The sequence below is a fragment of the Diospyros lotus genome, chromosome 15, assembly GCF_014633365.1.
Source record: "Diospyros lotus cultivar Yz01 chromosome 15, ASM1463336v1, whole genome shotgun sequence".
NCBI lineage: Eukaryota > Viridiplantae > Streptophyta > Magnoliopsida > Ericales > Ebenaceae > Diospyros > Diospyros lotus.
In genome coordinates, this window is record NC_068352.1 from 18,279,584 (window position 1) to 18,293,972 (window position 14,389).

General features: G+C 33.8%; 1 protein-coding gene across 1 annotated transcript; it reads left to right on the forward strand.

The window, feature by feature from the left end:
* The first annotated feature begins 1,523 nt into the window (after window positions 1-1,523).
* LOC127791613 (LOB domain-containing protein 12-like) lies at window positions 1,524-13,126 on the forward strand. Its single transcript, XM_052321597.1, has 2 exons — window positions 1,524-1,634; window positions 12,833-13,126. Exons 1-2 carry the CDS (start codon window positions 1,524-1,526, stop codon window positions 13,124-13,126), a joined length of 405 nt encoding a protein of 134 aa, XP_052177557.1.
* Window positions 13,127-14,389: the final 1,263 nt, after the last annotated feature.

Genomic DNA, 14,389 nt, shown 5'->3' on the forward strand with positions numbered 1-14,389 from the left:
CATTTCAGATTTGGCGAAATCTGGTTTCAAAAGCTCAAGCTCAAGTTCCCTCTGCCTCGGCGTCTGCATCCACTCTCGACCTCCGGCTTGGCGAAATCTGGTTTCAAAAGCTCAAGCTCAAGTTCAAATCTGGTATCAAAAGCTCATACATATATTTTATATATGTATGTTGACAGATTAAATATAAATTCTATTGATAGGTTAAATTATTTTTTTGTGAGTGAATAAAATTTTGTATGTGTATTGATTCTATTGAATAGGTTTTTTTATGCATTTAATAGGTTTTTACATGTTACAGGTAAACGGGTTGGACGGGTTAGTAGGTGACAGAACGACCTGTTTAAATTAAACAGGTTAATAGGTGACACGACACGACACGACCCGTTTAATTAAACGGGTTAAACGGGTCGTGTCGGGTTACACGTTTAATAAACGTGTCGTGTTCGGGTTTAAGGAATTTGACACGATTATTAAACGTGTCGTGTTCGGGTTAACCTGATGCGTGTTATACGTGTGTCTCGATACAACACGATTACAACCCGCCAACCCGAATTGCCAGCTCTAATCCCAAGTAGTGGTAGTCAAGTACTCACAGCAGTCTCCATCTTCGCCGTGCCATGAAAAAGAAAAGGTCACCTCCTACTTGGACCTAGATGAGCACCATTGGCACAATCAAGAAGAGTGCAATTTTTCGATCCAACCTTTCCACAAGGATTGACGAGTCTTGTCGATGGAGGTCCACCAACTAACTACCCCTATCTTCTCGAAGATTAGTGCACCCTACACTCTCAATTTTTTCTTTCTAAAGGGGGACATGTTCACAGGGGCCACTTCTAGGTTTACCCTGGGGAGGTGGACTCTGATTTTGTGAAGGACCTGAGGATTGGTTCTCACCACATATACTTGACCATCATTCCTTGGGATGAGCCAAGGATGTTTGGAAACTTTCCCTAGGTGCTAGATGGGTCAAAGATGAAGATTATTAAAATAAGATTTTCTTTTTTTGGTCATTTTGTCCTTTTTTCTATTCATGTATATCCTTTGTCCTTTTTAGGCTTAATACATCTTAAAGTCCCTGATCTATTACAAGATATGACATTGAGTCCCTCACCTAAAAAACCTCAAGATTCAGTCTTTAAACAATTAAAAGGTTACATTTTTAGTCCTTGCCGTTTACATCTGTTTGTGTGTGACATCACGCACCGTTTAAGGTGCGTGACATAACAAGTGATTCAAAATGATTTTATATTATTTTAATTTTTGTTACTATATTCTTGCATTTAATTGTATTATGTTGTTGTTCTAATTTGGCATGAATTTAGATGGCATTTACTTGGTATTTCATGTGCATTTCGGTCTGGTTTATGCGGCCTGCTCAGATCCACCCCCTCCCATGGCCGTGACCATCACCCCCTCCCGCTATGGCCGTGGCCCTCTCTCTCTCTATATATATATATATATACACTACATAGACCCACCCCCCTCTCTCTCTCTATATATACTGCATAGGTACATGGGGAACAATGGGGGTTGGTCTAGGCTACTACATTACTACAGTTGTGGCTTCACCTGACTGGCTAGTGGTTGTTGTTGAAAGGGACTCTGGTTTTGGTTTTAAAGCCATGGAAGTGGAGGTTTGTCTCGAATTCCCAGTACTTGACTATAAGTTCTCATGTTATTGCTGGTAGATAGATAATAGAAATCTCTTGCTCAACTGCCTTATTCATTTCAATTATGAAAGCACAAAATACAAATTGCACGTTGAATGCTTAAGTCTAAATTTTGACAGCTAAAAATTCATTTTCATTCCTGTTTGGAATTTAATCATGTTGTTGTCTATAATTGGTTAAATATTGTGTTTTGTTTCTTGCTTCAGTGAGGATTTAGATAGGGCATTAGTCTCTCTCTCTCTCTCTATATATATATATATACTGCACAGACCCACCCCCTCTTTCTCTCTCTTTATATATATATACTGTACAACCCATCACCCACCCTCGGCCAACTCTCTCTCTCTCTCTCTCTCTCTCTCTCTCTCTCTCTCGTAATGATGGACATGTTCATCGCCGCTGCCATGGCGGGTGGGTGACGACTACATTCATAGCGGCCATATGTGTGCGTGTGTATGTGTATATTGGGGGGGGTGATGGTCGCAGCCATGGCAGCTAACGGTGACTGCCATGGCCGCAGCCCTCTGTGTGTTTGTGTATATGTATTGTAATACCCCGAGAGCCCAGAGGATGATAGTATATATCGAGGATAAGTAGGGAATGAAACAATACCAGCTGGATACCTTTGGGGCTGAATATAGGCAAAGAACTCCGAGTTTAAGCGTGCTTGAGCTAGAGTAGCTCGAGGATGGGTGACCCCCTGGGAAGTTCGCGTATGTTAGCGATAAGAAGGACCAGAAGCCTGTCAAGAGCTGCTCCTTGATCAGACATCGCACCTCGACTCCACTCCCCACCCTCATTAGATCGCCTTCTCCAAGGGTCGGCTCTGATACCACCTGTAACATCCCGTATCGAGCGATAGGAAGGATCGGAACGACTTACCCTGTTGGGCTTACGTGAACTTCATAGGGGGTCACCCATCCTTGAGCAACTTTAGCTCAAGCACGCTTAACCTCGGAGTTTTTTTGCCTACATTCAGCCCAAAAGGTATCCAGCTGATATTGTTTCATTCCTTACTTATCTTTGATATATACTATCCTCCTTTGGGCTCCCGGGGTATTATATTCTCCCCCGCTTGAGCACATGACATCCTCGTCATGCGACCTTACAACTAGTCCTAGACCTTCTCCCCTTTGGAGGCTATCATCCTAGAAGCCTGCCAAGAGTCGCTCCTTGATCAGGCATCGCGCCTTGGCACCACTCCCCACCCTCATTGGACTGCCTTCTCCAACCTGGTTTTGATACCACCTGTAACATCCCGTATCGAGCGATAGGAAGGACCGGAATGACTTACCTTGATGGGCCTATGCGAACTTCCCAAGGGGTAGGATCCTAGAGGAGGATAGTATATATCGAGGATAAATAAGGAAGAAAATAATACCAGCTGGATACCTTTTAGGCTGAATGTAGGCAAAGAACTTTGGGGTTAAGCGTACTTGAGCTAGAGTAGCTCAAGGATGGGTGACCTCTTGGGAAGTTCGCGTAGGCCTATCAGGGTAAGTTGTTTCAGTCCTTCCTATCGCTCGATACGAGATGTTACAGGTGGTATCAGAGCCGACCCTTGGAGAAGGTGGTCTAATGTGGGCGGGGAGTGGAGTCGAGGCGCGATGCCTGATCAAGGAGCGGCTTCTGACAGGCTTCTAGGATGACAGCCTCCAAAGGGGAGAAGGTCTGGGACCAGTTGTAAGGTCGCATGACGAGCACGTTATGTGCTCAAAGGGGGGAGAATTTAACACCCCGGGAGCCCAGAGGAGGATAGTATATATCGAGGATAAGTAAGGAAGGAAACAACATCAGCTGGATACCTTTTGGGCTGAAGTAGCTTAAGAATGGGTGACCCCTGGGAAGTTCGCGTAGGCCCATCAGGGTAAGTCGTTCTGGTCCTTCTTATCGCTCGATACAGGATGTTACATGTATATATATGTATATGTATACAAAGCCGGGTATACATAGGTTTGAGACAAACATAACAGAGCCGTTTACTCGCATTGACGGTAAGGACTAAAAAGATATTTTTTTAATTGTTTAAAGACCGAATCTTAAAGTTTTTTAGGTGAGGGACTCAATGTCATATTTTGTAATAATTGAGGAACTTTAAGATGTATTAAGCCTTTTTTTAATCTTTGTGCTTTTTCTTTTTCTTAGGGCATCTAAGAAATGGTTACCAGTAATGCCTGGAGTTGGTTTCTACCAACACACAAGAGGAAAATGAGTGATAGCAAAGGGACAAAGAGAGGTGCGACAAAGATACCCAATGACACCAAGCTAATAGCTTGAGAAGGATAACGAAGATTCGCTAGCTCATCTCTTTGACATTATCTCTAGCTTCTTCGTATGAATACAAGCTTTGAAGAAGGAGATTTAGAGTTTGAGGAAGGAGAATAAAAAGTTTAAGAAGGAGCTAAAAAAAGCAAGAAAGTCCAATTTGGTTGTCTTTCAAGATCGATCCTAGTTAGCCAAATAGTTAGCTTCTAGTCACACCTGGGAACTTTCCCTTAAAGAATAACTAAGAGCTACCAAGATTATGTAGCTATTCGGCTTAAAGTAGTTCATGAGTATTGGTTGTCCCAAGACTGCTATGATATAAAGGAGCGATATCCCTATTGTTTCACCAAATATGGCTTTTATCTAGCACACTCTTTTCTAGAGTCCAAACTTCTAGGACAATCCTTCTACGAGCTGGTATTCTCCTCGAAAGTTAAAGAGTTCAAAGCTTGATATTGGCATTGTTAGGTATGGAATCCTAGAAGCCCCAAGGCTTTTCTAGATTCTTGTTTACATGGTGATCTAGAAATCCTTTGGGGCCCTTGGTAGCCATGTTTCTCAAAAACCTAAAGGTATTGAGATGATTGATGCTCTTAGGAACTTAAATATGACTAACTTCTAGGGACATGCTTTCACCTCTCTAGGTGACAGAGCTGCTCGTTGATGCTAAAGATCTCAATGCAACCCTAGTTCCTTTTGGTTGTCCTATCGCCTCTTGGACCTTGAGTGGAGTATTTTTCAAGCCCTAATGCGTCGTCAAGCTTTCATTTATTTTTTTGTTATACTTTTCCTTTTTTTATTTCAATATGTCTTGTAGTTTTGTGTTATTAATGATTATTGTTGCTCTTCAACATCTTCATATTTATTTTTTTATGCTCTTACTTGTTTGCTACACAAAATGTTAGTATTTTGCAAGATAACACAAGTAATGACAATTTAAAGTAATGACATTTTTTATGTAAGTAAAATAAAGACACATTCACTAACAACAAATTATAGATTGTTTTACTTGTAAATGCTTGCATTCTTGGATTTTATTGTGTTTGGGATTGCTCCTCAATCCTTTGTGAGCCTGCGTGCCATTAACAGATTTCCCACTTGCTTCCTTGATTGAGGCCCTTAAGCTAAAACCTAGCCGATCCTTTTGTTATGGGTCCCTATTCAAGGCTTAACCAAACTTTAAGATTTTTCACGCTTGATCTCAAGGTTTGTCATATTGCATGTGCCACAACAAATCTTTTTTGTCCATTACCAGTCTGAGAAGTTTGCACTATGTACAAAATGATGAATCTTTTAAACTTGTTGCATGTCTTAATGGCCTTTTGTTTTGTATTGCAAAACGGATCATGGGTTGTTATTGTAACGACCACAAAATGGGTCTAGGTGTTTTATTACTTAATGTTAATTTAATGGCATTTAAATGTGGATCTAAGTACTTTAATATTTAATGATAAACTGCTTTGGTAGCATAGACATAATTCTTGGGTTGTATAATTTCATTTTATGGTTCATGTGATTGTGAAAATAATTGTATGGGTCAAATTTTAAGAAATTGGACATGATGTAATGAGCCGCAATTAGTTAGTTAACGAGGTCACGGGTTTGACCCAGGTGAAAAATTAAGCCTAGTGGGCTTGATATATATGTAGGGTATATGTGGCTGGGGCTTACGCCCATGGTGATAAATAATTTGAAAATAATGAAATTGGTGGTGTAATAAAAAAAAAAAGAAGAAGAAAATAAATTAAGTTAACATTTGTTAATAAAGCCCTTAGAAATTTTTGTCTATAATATGAGAAGAATGACATTTTGGTAATTTTTTTGGAGTTAGCAACTTGTACGCGCTCCTTTTTCTGTGTGCAAATCTCCTAATTCTAGTGTGTCTCTTTTTTTTTCCTACTATTCCATTGCTTTCCCTCATCTCCTCAGCGTTCTTCTTATACTTCACCTTCTCCTTTTATTTTTATTCAACTCATTGTTACATTGCATTTCATTTGCATTGGTGGAACTTCTCTTGCTTGCATCTTCATCAGGTAAGTTTCTTTATTCATAATAGTACTATTTATGTTATTGATGTCTCTACTAATAATGCTGTTGCTGCAAGTTTCTTACGCACCCTCTTTAACATTCTATAAGTTTTTTGCTATTAATTACATATACACACAATTTGATTGAGTTTGTAATGGGGACGCGCATCGCCCCTATTTCTTTCTAGTGAATAGCACCTTGGTAGGTAAGGATGCAAATCTTCGTTCATTTGTATGCATAGCACCTAAGTTATATAGAGATCTATATATATATATTTATATGCACAACCCTTGTCAAATGCGTTAACCAGAAGAACAAACCCACTTATATATATATATTTAGTTGTATCCGTAACAGCCATTTGGATGCCCTGTTTCAGTTGAGAACTCATTTATATATATATATATATATATATACACTTTTAGCTTCATTTGGATCTCCTGTTCCAGCCGAGCAACCTACTTATATATACATAAATATGCGCTCAAGTTGGCTGCCCTTGTTTCATTGAGCAAACCCACCCCTTTCCTAGATTCGGACCACGTATGCATATGTATATAGCTTACTTGCATCACCATATATATATATATATATATATATAAATGTAAGCACTGCAATAATATAAATAGGCATACGTATATATATATATATGTATACATGTGTTTAGCACCCACGCACCCACTGTAAATTGAAGGGACCAAAATAATATATATATATATATGTATACATATGTTTAGCACCCACACACCCCTTGTATATTGCCACAGGCATAATTTATTTATTTAAATGATTTTCAAATATATCCGAATTTATGAGAATCCATATCAAAATTTTCCCTACATTTTCTTCTAAATAGTCATTAGAATATAACCAGTAAATTAAATGCCACTGTGTGTAAAGATCAATAGAGCTAATGTGCTTGATGTAGTCATTTTAGTTGCATGGGAACTCTAATCATAAATTTGAGACTTTTTGTGGAGATGTACTTGCCATTAATACGTGGTATTAAATCATGTGGATACTTATTTATGCATTTAAGAGCATGGCTCAAGTTGGCTGCCTTTGTTTCGTCGAGCAAACCCACCCCTCTCCCAGATTCGGACCATTTATGCATATGTATATAGCTTACTTGCATCACCATATACATTTGTATATGCATGCCTATTTATATTATTGCAGTGTTTACATATATATATATATTCAAGCTTTTCTTTTTAAGCACCCCCTGCCTTACTCGAATACTCGTCATCCTTATCCAAATAATACATACATATATATGTATATATGTATACATGTGTTTAGCACCCATGCACCCACTGTAAATTGAAGGCACCCAAATAATATATATATATATATATGTATACATATGTTTAGCACCCACACACTCATTTTATATTGCCACGGGCATAATTTATCTATTTAAATAATTTTTGAATATGTCCGAATTTATGAGAATTCATATCAAAATTTTCCCTGCATTTTCTTCTAAATAGTCATTAGAATATGACCAGTAAATTAAATACCACTGTGTGTAAAGATCAATAGAGCTAATGTGCTTGATATGGTTCTTTTAGTTGCATGGGAAGTCTAATCATAAATTTGAGACTTTTTGTGGAGATGTACTTGCCATCAATACATGGTATTAAATCATGTGGATACTTATTTATACATTTGAGAGCATGGCATCAAGGTTGGTAACCTTGCGTGATTTCATAAATGGCATGTCAAAATATGATATATACTATTATTATTAAATTTTGCACACCTATTATTTTGCACAAAGGGAAAGGGTACCCTAGAGCATTTGGCGCGGGACGAGGTGGCCATAGCCCGACAAATTAATTCCATATTTATTTGTGAGTTTTTCTTTACATGATGCACTTTGGCATGTGTTGATTGGTGGCTTGCGAGCCTACAAGATTTGATACTGACATTAATTTATATGCACAATTGCATGGTGATATATGGTGGCATGATGCATTTAACTTGGAGTTGATCAAGTCATAAGTTACGAATCTTGTATATAACTGTTGAGTCCTTGATTACTTTTTTTGGTGTCACTATGTTTCTTGGATCCTGTGCATTGTTTTTTGTTTCTCGAAATTGCTGAGCCTTGTGGCTCACTTGATTTTCTTTGTCATTCCAGGTAAAGGGAATGCCGTTATTGAGGGCGAGTCCAGTGGGATTAAGGCCCAGGGATAGTGGTGTACGGAGACATGTCCTAATTTGAAGATCCTGATTTGTATTTTGGTGAGGCTTAAGATGAATTAATTTTTATTTTGTTAGTTAACATTAGAGTCTCTTATCTATTGTGTATGGCCGTCGAACCCGAACTCATGAGATATTAGAAGTGTAACTGAATCCAAACTCATGAGATATTGGAAGTGTAACTGAATTTTAATTTTGTTTCCGCTGGTAGTAATGAAATGCGTTGCCTGTTTATTTATGATTTGTTCTATATCATTTTTATGATGATCTCTTTTCGGATATCCCGTGCTAACGAAAATATTCGAGAGTGAACCCTTACAAATATTGCCTATCTTAAAAGTTATCCGCATGCAAGACAACGAATTTTTAAGCCCATGGTGGGTCCTAACAATTTTTTGGGTTTTTATATTGCATGTCTCACATTGAGTTTTTCTTTGTTGTTGAGCTTAACAAGATAGGTTGTACGTAAAAGAAGAGTTTTTTTTTAACTCATTGGTGGTCTTAACAGTTTTAGCAAGAGACGATGGTCCTAGATCTTTATTACATGTTCTGCGTACTAAGTTTGTATATCTATCGCTCTTGACATCTCTTCTCGTGCATTTAGTGTCCTGAAAAATAAATTACACAAAAAAAAAAATTATGTGACATAAGAAAGTGTTAGAAATATAATAACATGCAAAACACAAGAATTTATGTGATTTGGCAAAAAAATACTTAGGTCCACGTCCCACCCATGGGTTCTTTTTATTATTTGCAAGGTACGTATTATAATTACAACTAAGGTTGATATGATATATGGGCGGAGAAATATAGCTTCAGGTGGTTGGTTTTCCAAGTTTTGCTAGTGTCATTCCCATGAAATTGGGGATGAGTTTTGAGCGGATGGGAGATGATGATAACTTAGAGAAAGGTGATCTAAAAACAACGACCACGTTACGAAGAAAAAGTAATTGTGCATGGAGAGTGCCAACAAAACTCATGGGATAAATGGATTAACTCAAAAATCACCTATCATTTGTGAGGTAGTTTGCTATACGTGGGGCCCATTTTTTTTTTTTTTATTGCATTTCTTATGAATATATGTAATTAAAAGACAATGAAAAGGAATAATGAATCATTTCAACAAAATTCTCCTCTTTCTTATGAATTCTCTCCTTAAGTAAATTATCAAAAGAATATTGACTTTTTATTTTGTTGTAATTTTAAAATAAATTTTTAATTTTTTTCAATTTTATACCAAACTTTGTGTTTAATTTCAATTTTGTAAGGAACTTTAAATTTTTAATAATCAAATTTTATGTTTTATTTCTATTTTATAATAAGTAAATTAAACCAAGTCCCTTATAATTTTTTTTTTTTTAACATGGAAATTGAGAAATCCCACCACACAGTCTTTAGTCAGAATGTCTTTTTTCTATAAATTAAGAACCTAGTCGTAATAATTTTCACATCATAGTCTAAGTAAATTGCCACCCCACAAGGCGAGGGTCGTGGCCCAACGCACAACTCCAACATAGCAAAGCACAAGTCTTCAGGTCTTGAACCCGAGACCCCAATGTCACACTAACAACTTCATTGTTACTTAGATTACGAGTTATGTTAGTTCTTTATAATTTGGACTATTTATATGAAGATGACCCTTTATGATTTAGATATGTTTATGAATTTTTTTATAATTGATTCTTTTTGTTGGGACACCTTTTCATTTACTAATTAAACTTCAATTAGATTAATATTTTATTTAAAAATATAACTATAAACTAAAATATATATTTATGTATATATGGATCTATATATGCATATAAATATATATTTATAAATTAAAAAAATAGGGAAATGATTGGAAAATGCATGTAGGTATTTCTATTTTTGTTTATAGTTATATTTTCAACTAAAATACATTTTTTATTTAAAAATATAATAAATAGTTAAAATATTAATTAATTAACTAGAGTATGGTTGATCCCTTTACTAATATAGGTATACTCGATCAAAAAGAATAAAATACAAAAACTTTTTAAAACCTTTTTAAATTACAAAGAGTCTATAGAAAATTTTGGACAATTTTCCTATTTTAATAATGAAACAAAACACAAAGTTGGGTAAATTCTTGAAATTGAAACATTAAAAATTAGTTATAAAATTGAAACTAATTCAAATTAGGTATATTATTGAAAAATAGAAAACCCATTACAAAATTAAAATAAAGCCAAAAGATATTATACAGTTCATTTTGATTTAGTATGTTTTTGAAAGCTTTTTTTTTTCCCATAAGCCTGACCACTAGATTTTTAAATATATGATTGTTGATATAATAATGTCACTTTCCTTCTAAAATTATTATTAACAAGTATAACCTATCAAAAGTTATTTTCTATTATTTTCTCAGAAAAAATAGTTATTTTTTAAATTTAAATTAAACGCAATTGAGAAACTATTAATTAAGTAATAATATAATATATGTAGTTAGAAATAAATTACAGTTTTTTAAAAAAAATTTATCCTAATAATTAAGATTGAGTATATCTATATAAAAAAAAATAAAATGGTCACAATCACGAACAAGATAAGATAAGAGGGTTCATCAAATCAAACTAATTATATTTTTGGTCAGAAGGTTGAAGAAGACTATTGGCAAATCATTAATCTAGTTGAAGAGTATAAAGAAAATGTGGCTAGTACGTATGTCTATTTTATCTCTTTCTCAATCTTCAAAGAACTTAGAAATTGAATGCGACATGGTTCATTCAAACCCAGAACTCATCAAACATTTATCTAGAAATCTGGGTTAGGGTTGTCTAGATTCAATAATTCAAACCCGTTAGTTGTTTCTTTTTTTATTATTTTTTTGTAAATTAGAGGAGAGAAAAAGAATGTAGGGTAAAATAGTTATTTAACCATTTTATTTAACAATAAGGGAGGTTATTATATTTTTTAAATGTCAAAAGTGTTCTTTACAATTTATCCATTATATTTCAATATTTTCCAAAAATGACGATAAACTTTGGAGTTTTAAAAATATATAATTTTTTACCACAAAATATATAGACTTAGGAGAACCCCAATATTTCATTCTAATTAGTTTGTGTCTAAGTATTAACTTATATAAGATTCTGGTAGAGGTAAAAGAACAAATTTACAAGGTATATAGTTATAAGATGAAGTTTGTTATATGACATAAAAATATCGTGGTAACTTTGTTATTAAGTTACATTCTAACCTATCTCACTCAGAAAAAATACATATTAAACTTGTTTTAAATTCTATCTCTTTCTTTCTTCTATTGAGATAAATATATTTAATATGTAACTCATTAAACATGCAAGATTAATCACGAGCTTACATTTTTTGTTTCAATCCAGTTCTATATTACATTATATACCTTTTCAATTCTTAAAGGAGAAAGAAATTCACTTTGAATTTTTATAAATATATTATGGAGCTTGAAAGGAAACATGAAAATTCAATTTCACTTGATATGCAGCCATTTATATATATTTAACCAAGGAAATCTTCACAAGCTTCCTTTCTTCCAAAACCAATTTAAAAATATGGCCGTTATCACCTTCCAAACTTAGAACACTCCACAATTTGAAAGGATATATGAAAATTCAATTTCACTTGATATGCAGGATGCAGCCATTTGTATATATTTAACTAAGGAAATCTTCACAAACTTTCTTTCTTCCAAAACCAATTTAAAAATATAGCCGTTATCCCTTTCCAAACTTAGAACACTCAAATCTATTAATCCAAAACCCATATAAGATCCACACTTTGATTCCTCAAAACTCCACCAAAATCTTTCATAGATTTCTGCAAATCTGATGGATCAATCGAGGATGTCAAATTCCACAAGGTGTGCAGCTTGTAGATCTCTCCGAAGAAGGTGCTCTCAAGAATGTGTCTTGGCTCCATATTTTCCTGCAAATAACCCACAAAGATTTGCTTCTGTCCACAAAATCTTTGGGGCTAGCAATGTCACCAAGATTTTAGAGGTAAGCTATCTCTCTTCATTCTCACAATGTTTCTGTATCCATCTCTAATCTCTTTTTGTTTTTCCTTCATTATTAATTAAGCATGTTTTCCTCTATACACACACATGTTCTCTTGTTTTTATCTACGATCGATGTAAGATTATGTATTTTGTTGAATCCAATTGTCTTGGGCCTTTTGTGTTTGGTAGATTGATCCTATCCATGTGCTCTTTTGTGGAGTTTTTAGTTTGACTATCATATTCGGTACATACCCTTTGATGGTCTAATCTCTTTTTGTACTACCAATTTTTTATTTATCCAATAAAAAAAAATAATAGTATCCTAGTGAGAAAGGCTTAAAAGGAAATTACATCTTATATTTTGGAACATTATACTCAATATGAGACTTGGATGGCTATCTATCATGTATAAATAGAGTTTAAGGATGGAAGAATTAACGACGATATTCCTAATAGCTTATCTTGAGAATTATATACTTAAAATTCAAATAATTATTATGTGTAGCGTGAGTAATGAGTTATTTTCGTAAAATAGTAACATGATATTCTAATTTTAAGGGTAAAACAAGAATTAGGGGAGACTCATTCTGAACACAAGACTCTCCAACAATGCTTATTCTTTTCACTCGTTGAGAAAATATTAACTTCAAATTTTTTTGCACAGAGAGTTCCCATTGACCTGCGAGCTGATGCCGCGAACTGCATGAGCTTTGAAGCAAGTTCCCGGATCCGGGACCCAATTTACGGCTGCTCTCAGATGATCTCACAACTGCAGCAACAAATAAGTGAGACCCGGCTAGAAATAGCAAAAATCCGAGGTCAGATTGCCTTTTACGATGCACAACAACAACAGCTGTTGCATTTTGACTGGCAGAATCAATTGAACAGTGTTCCAACTCCAAGTGAACAGCATGGGTTTTGTTTGGCTGAGGAAAACTCTTACCCCAATCCCAATTAAGTTCTGATTTTTGAAGAGCTTTGAGCTTTGTCTTATCTTGTCTTGGAATGGATTTTGAGGCTTTACATTTTCAATTTTAGGATGGTGTTTTATTTTTAGATGTTTATTTATGGATAAAAGGTTTATTTATGGATTAATTTCAAAGAGTATTGTGTTTTTACTTTTTTAAGAAAATGTTTTTACAATTTAAAATTGTGATTTTTTAATTATAAAAATAATTTTATGTTGTTATTTGAGACTCACCTATGTGTGTATGTAGAATCGTGTAACTCTTTTATATTAAAGTATTGTAGAGAAAATGCCTGCTAAAATTTATTTTAATTATAATTATTATTTTATATATATCCAATCGAACATCTATTTATTTATTTATTTTTAAATAAACACAAAAAATGAGTATTTTGCTTCAAAAACTCATAAAGCATAAATAATCTCCCTGATAATATATATATGTGTGTATATATATATATATCAGAATTTAATTTTATTAGGTGAGATCAACCATATAGAGTGAATATATCTTAATTTCTAGCTTCTCAATTATCTACGTGTATTGTTGTATCTTTTATAAAATTATTAGTGTAAACTAATATTTCAATTTTACACTTTATAATGAATAAGTCATTATACTTTTATTTTTGCTATTATATATGGGCAATAAATTTTAATTTTTGTTATAAGTCAATCTTTCTTTTGATTTTTTTACAAATTTGGCTAACAAAAACAAACTTCATATGTATTACTATAAACTCAAAATTCACTTAATATTAAAATTAATATAAACCCCCCAATCAATTGATTTTAAAATCTATATCAATATATATTATGTTAGTTTTTGTTATAGGAGAATCAAAGTCAAATTTTGTTATTTTTTGTGTTATTTTATTTTTAATTTCTCTGCATGAGTAGTGTGAGTAATTCAATCCTAACAAGTGTTACTAAAGTCATTTTAATATATTTAATTACCATCTTTGAGATTGCACAAAAACGAAAATAAGAAATTGATACGATATGAAACAAAAATAGGGAAATGGTATTTTTTAAAAAAGAAAAAGAAATAAATCATGGGATAAATGTGTAAATAAAAAAATATAGGGTCTTTTTTATAAATATAATTTTTTAATATAAAAATTATAAAAATAATTATTTAATAAATTATCAATATAAATTCTATTATCTATTCAAAAAAACTTAAACACAAGGTGTTTTTATCTTTATTGTGATTGTCAAGACAATAAAGATAGAATAACTTTCGTTTTTAAC

What these genes read in the sequence shown, in the direction of transcription:
- LOC127791613 (XM_052321597.1), top strand. Translation starts at nt 1,524, where the DNA reads ATGGGGGTTGGTCTAGGCTACTACATTACTACAGTTGTGGCTTCACCT. An exon ending in TTAAAGCCATGGAAGTGGAG is followed by an intron (nt 1,635 to 12,832) that starts GTTTGTCTCGAA and finishes TTTTTTGCACAG; the next exon opens with AGAGTTCCCATTGACCTGCG.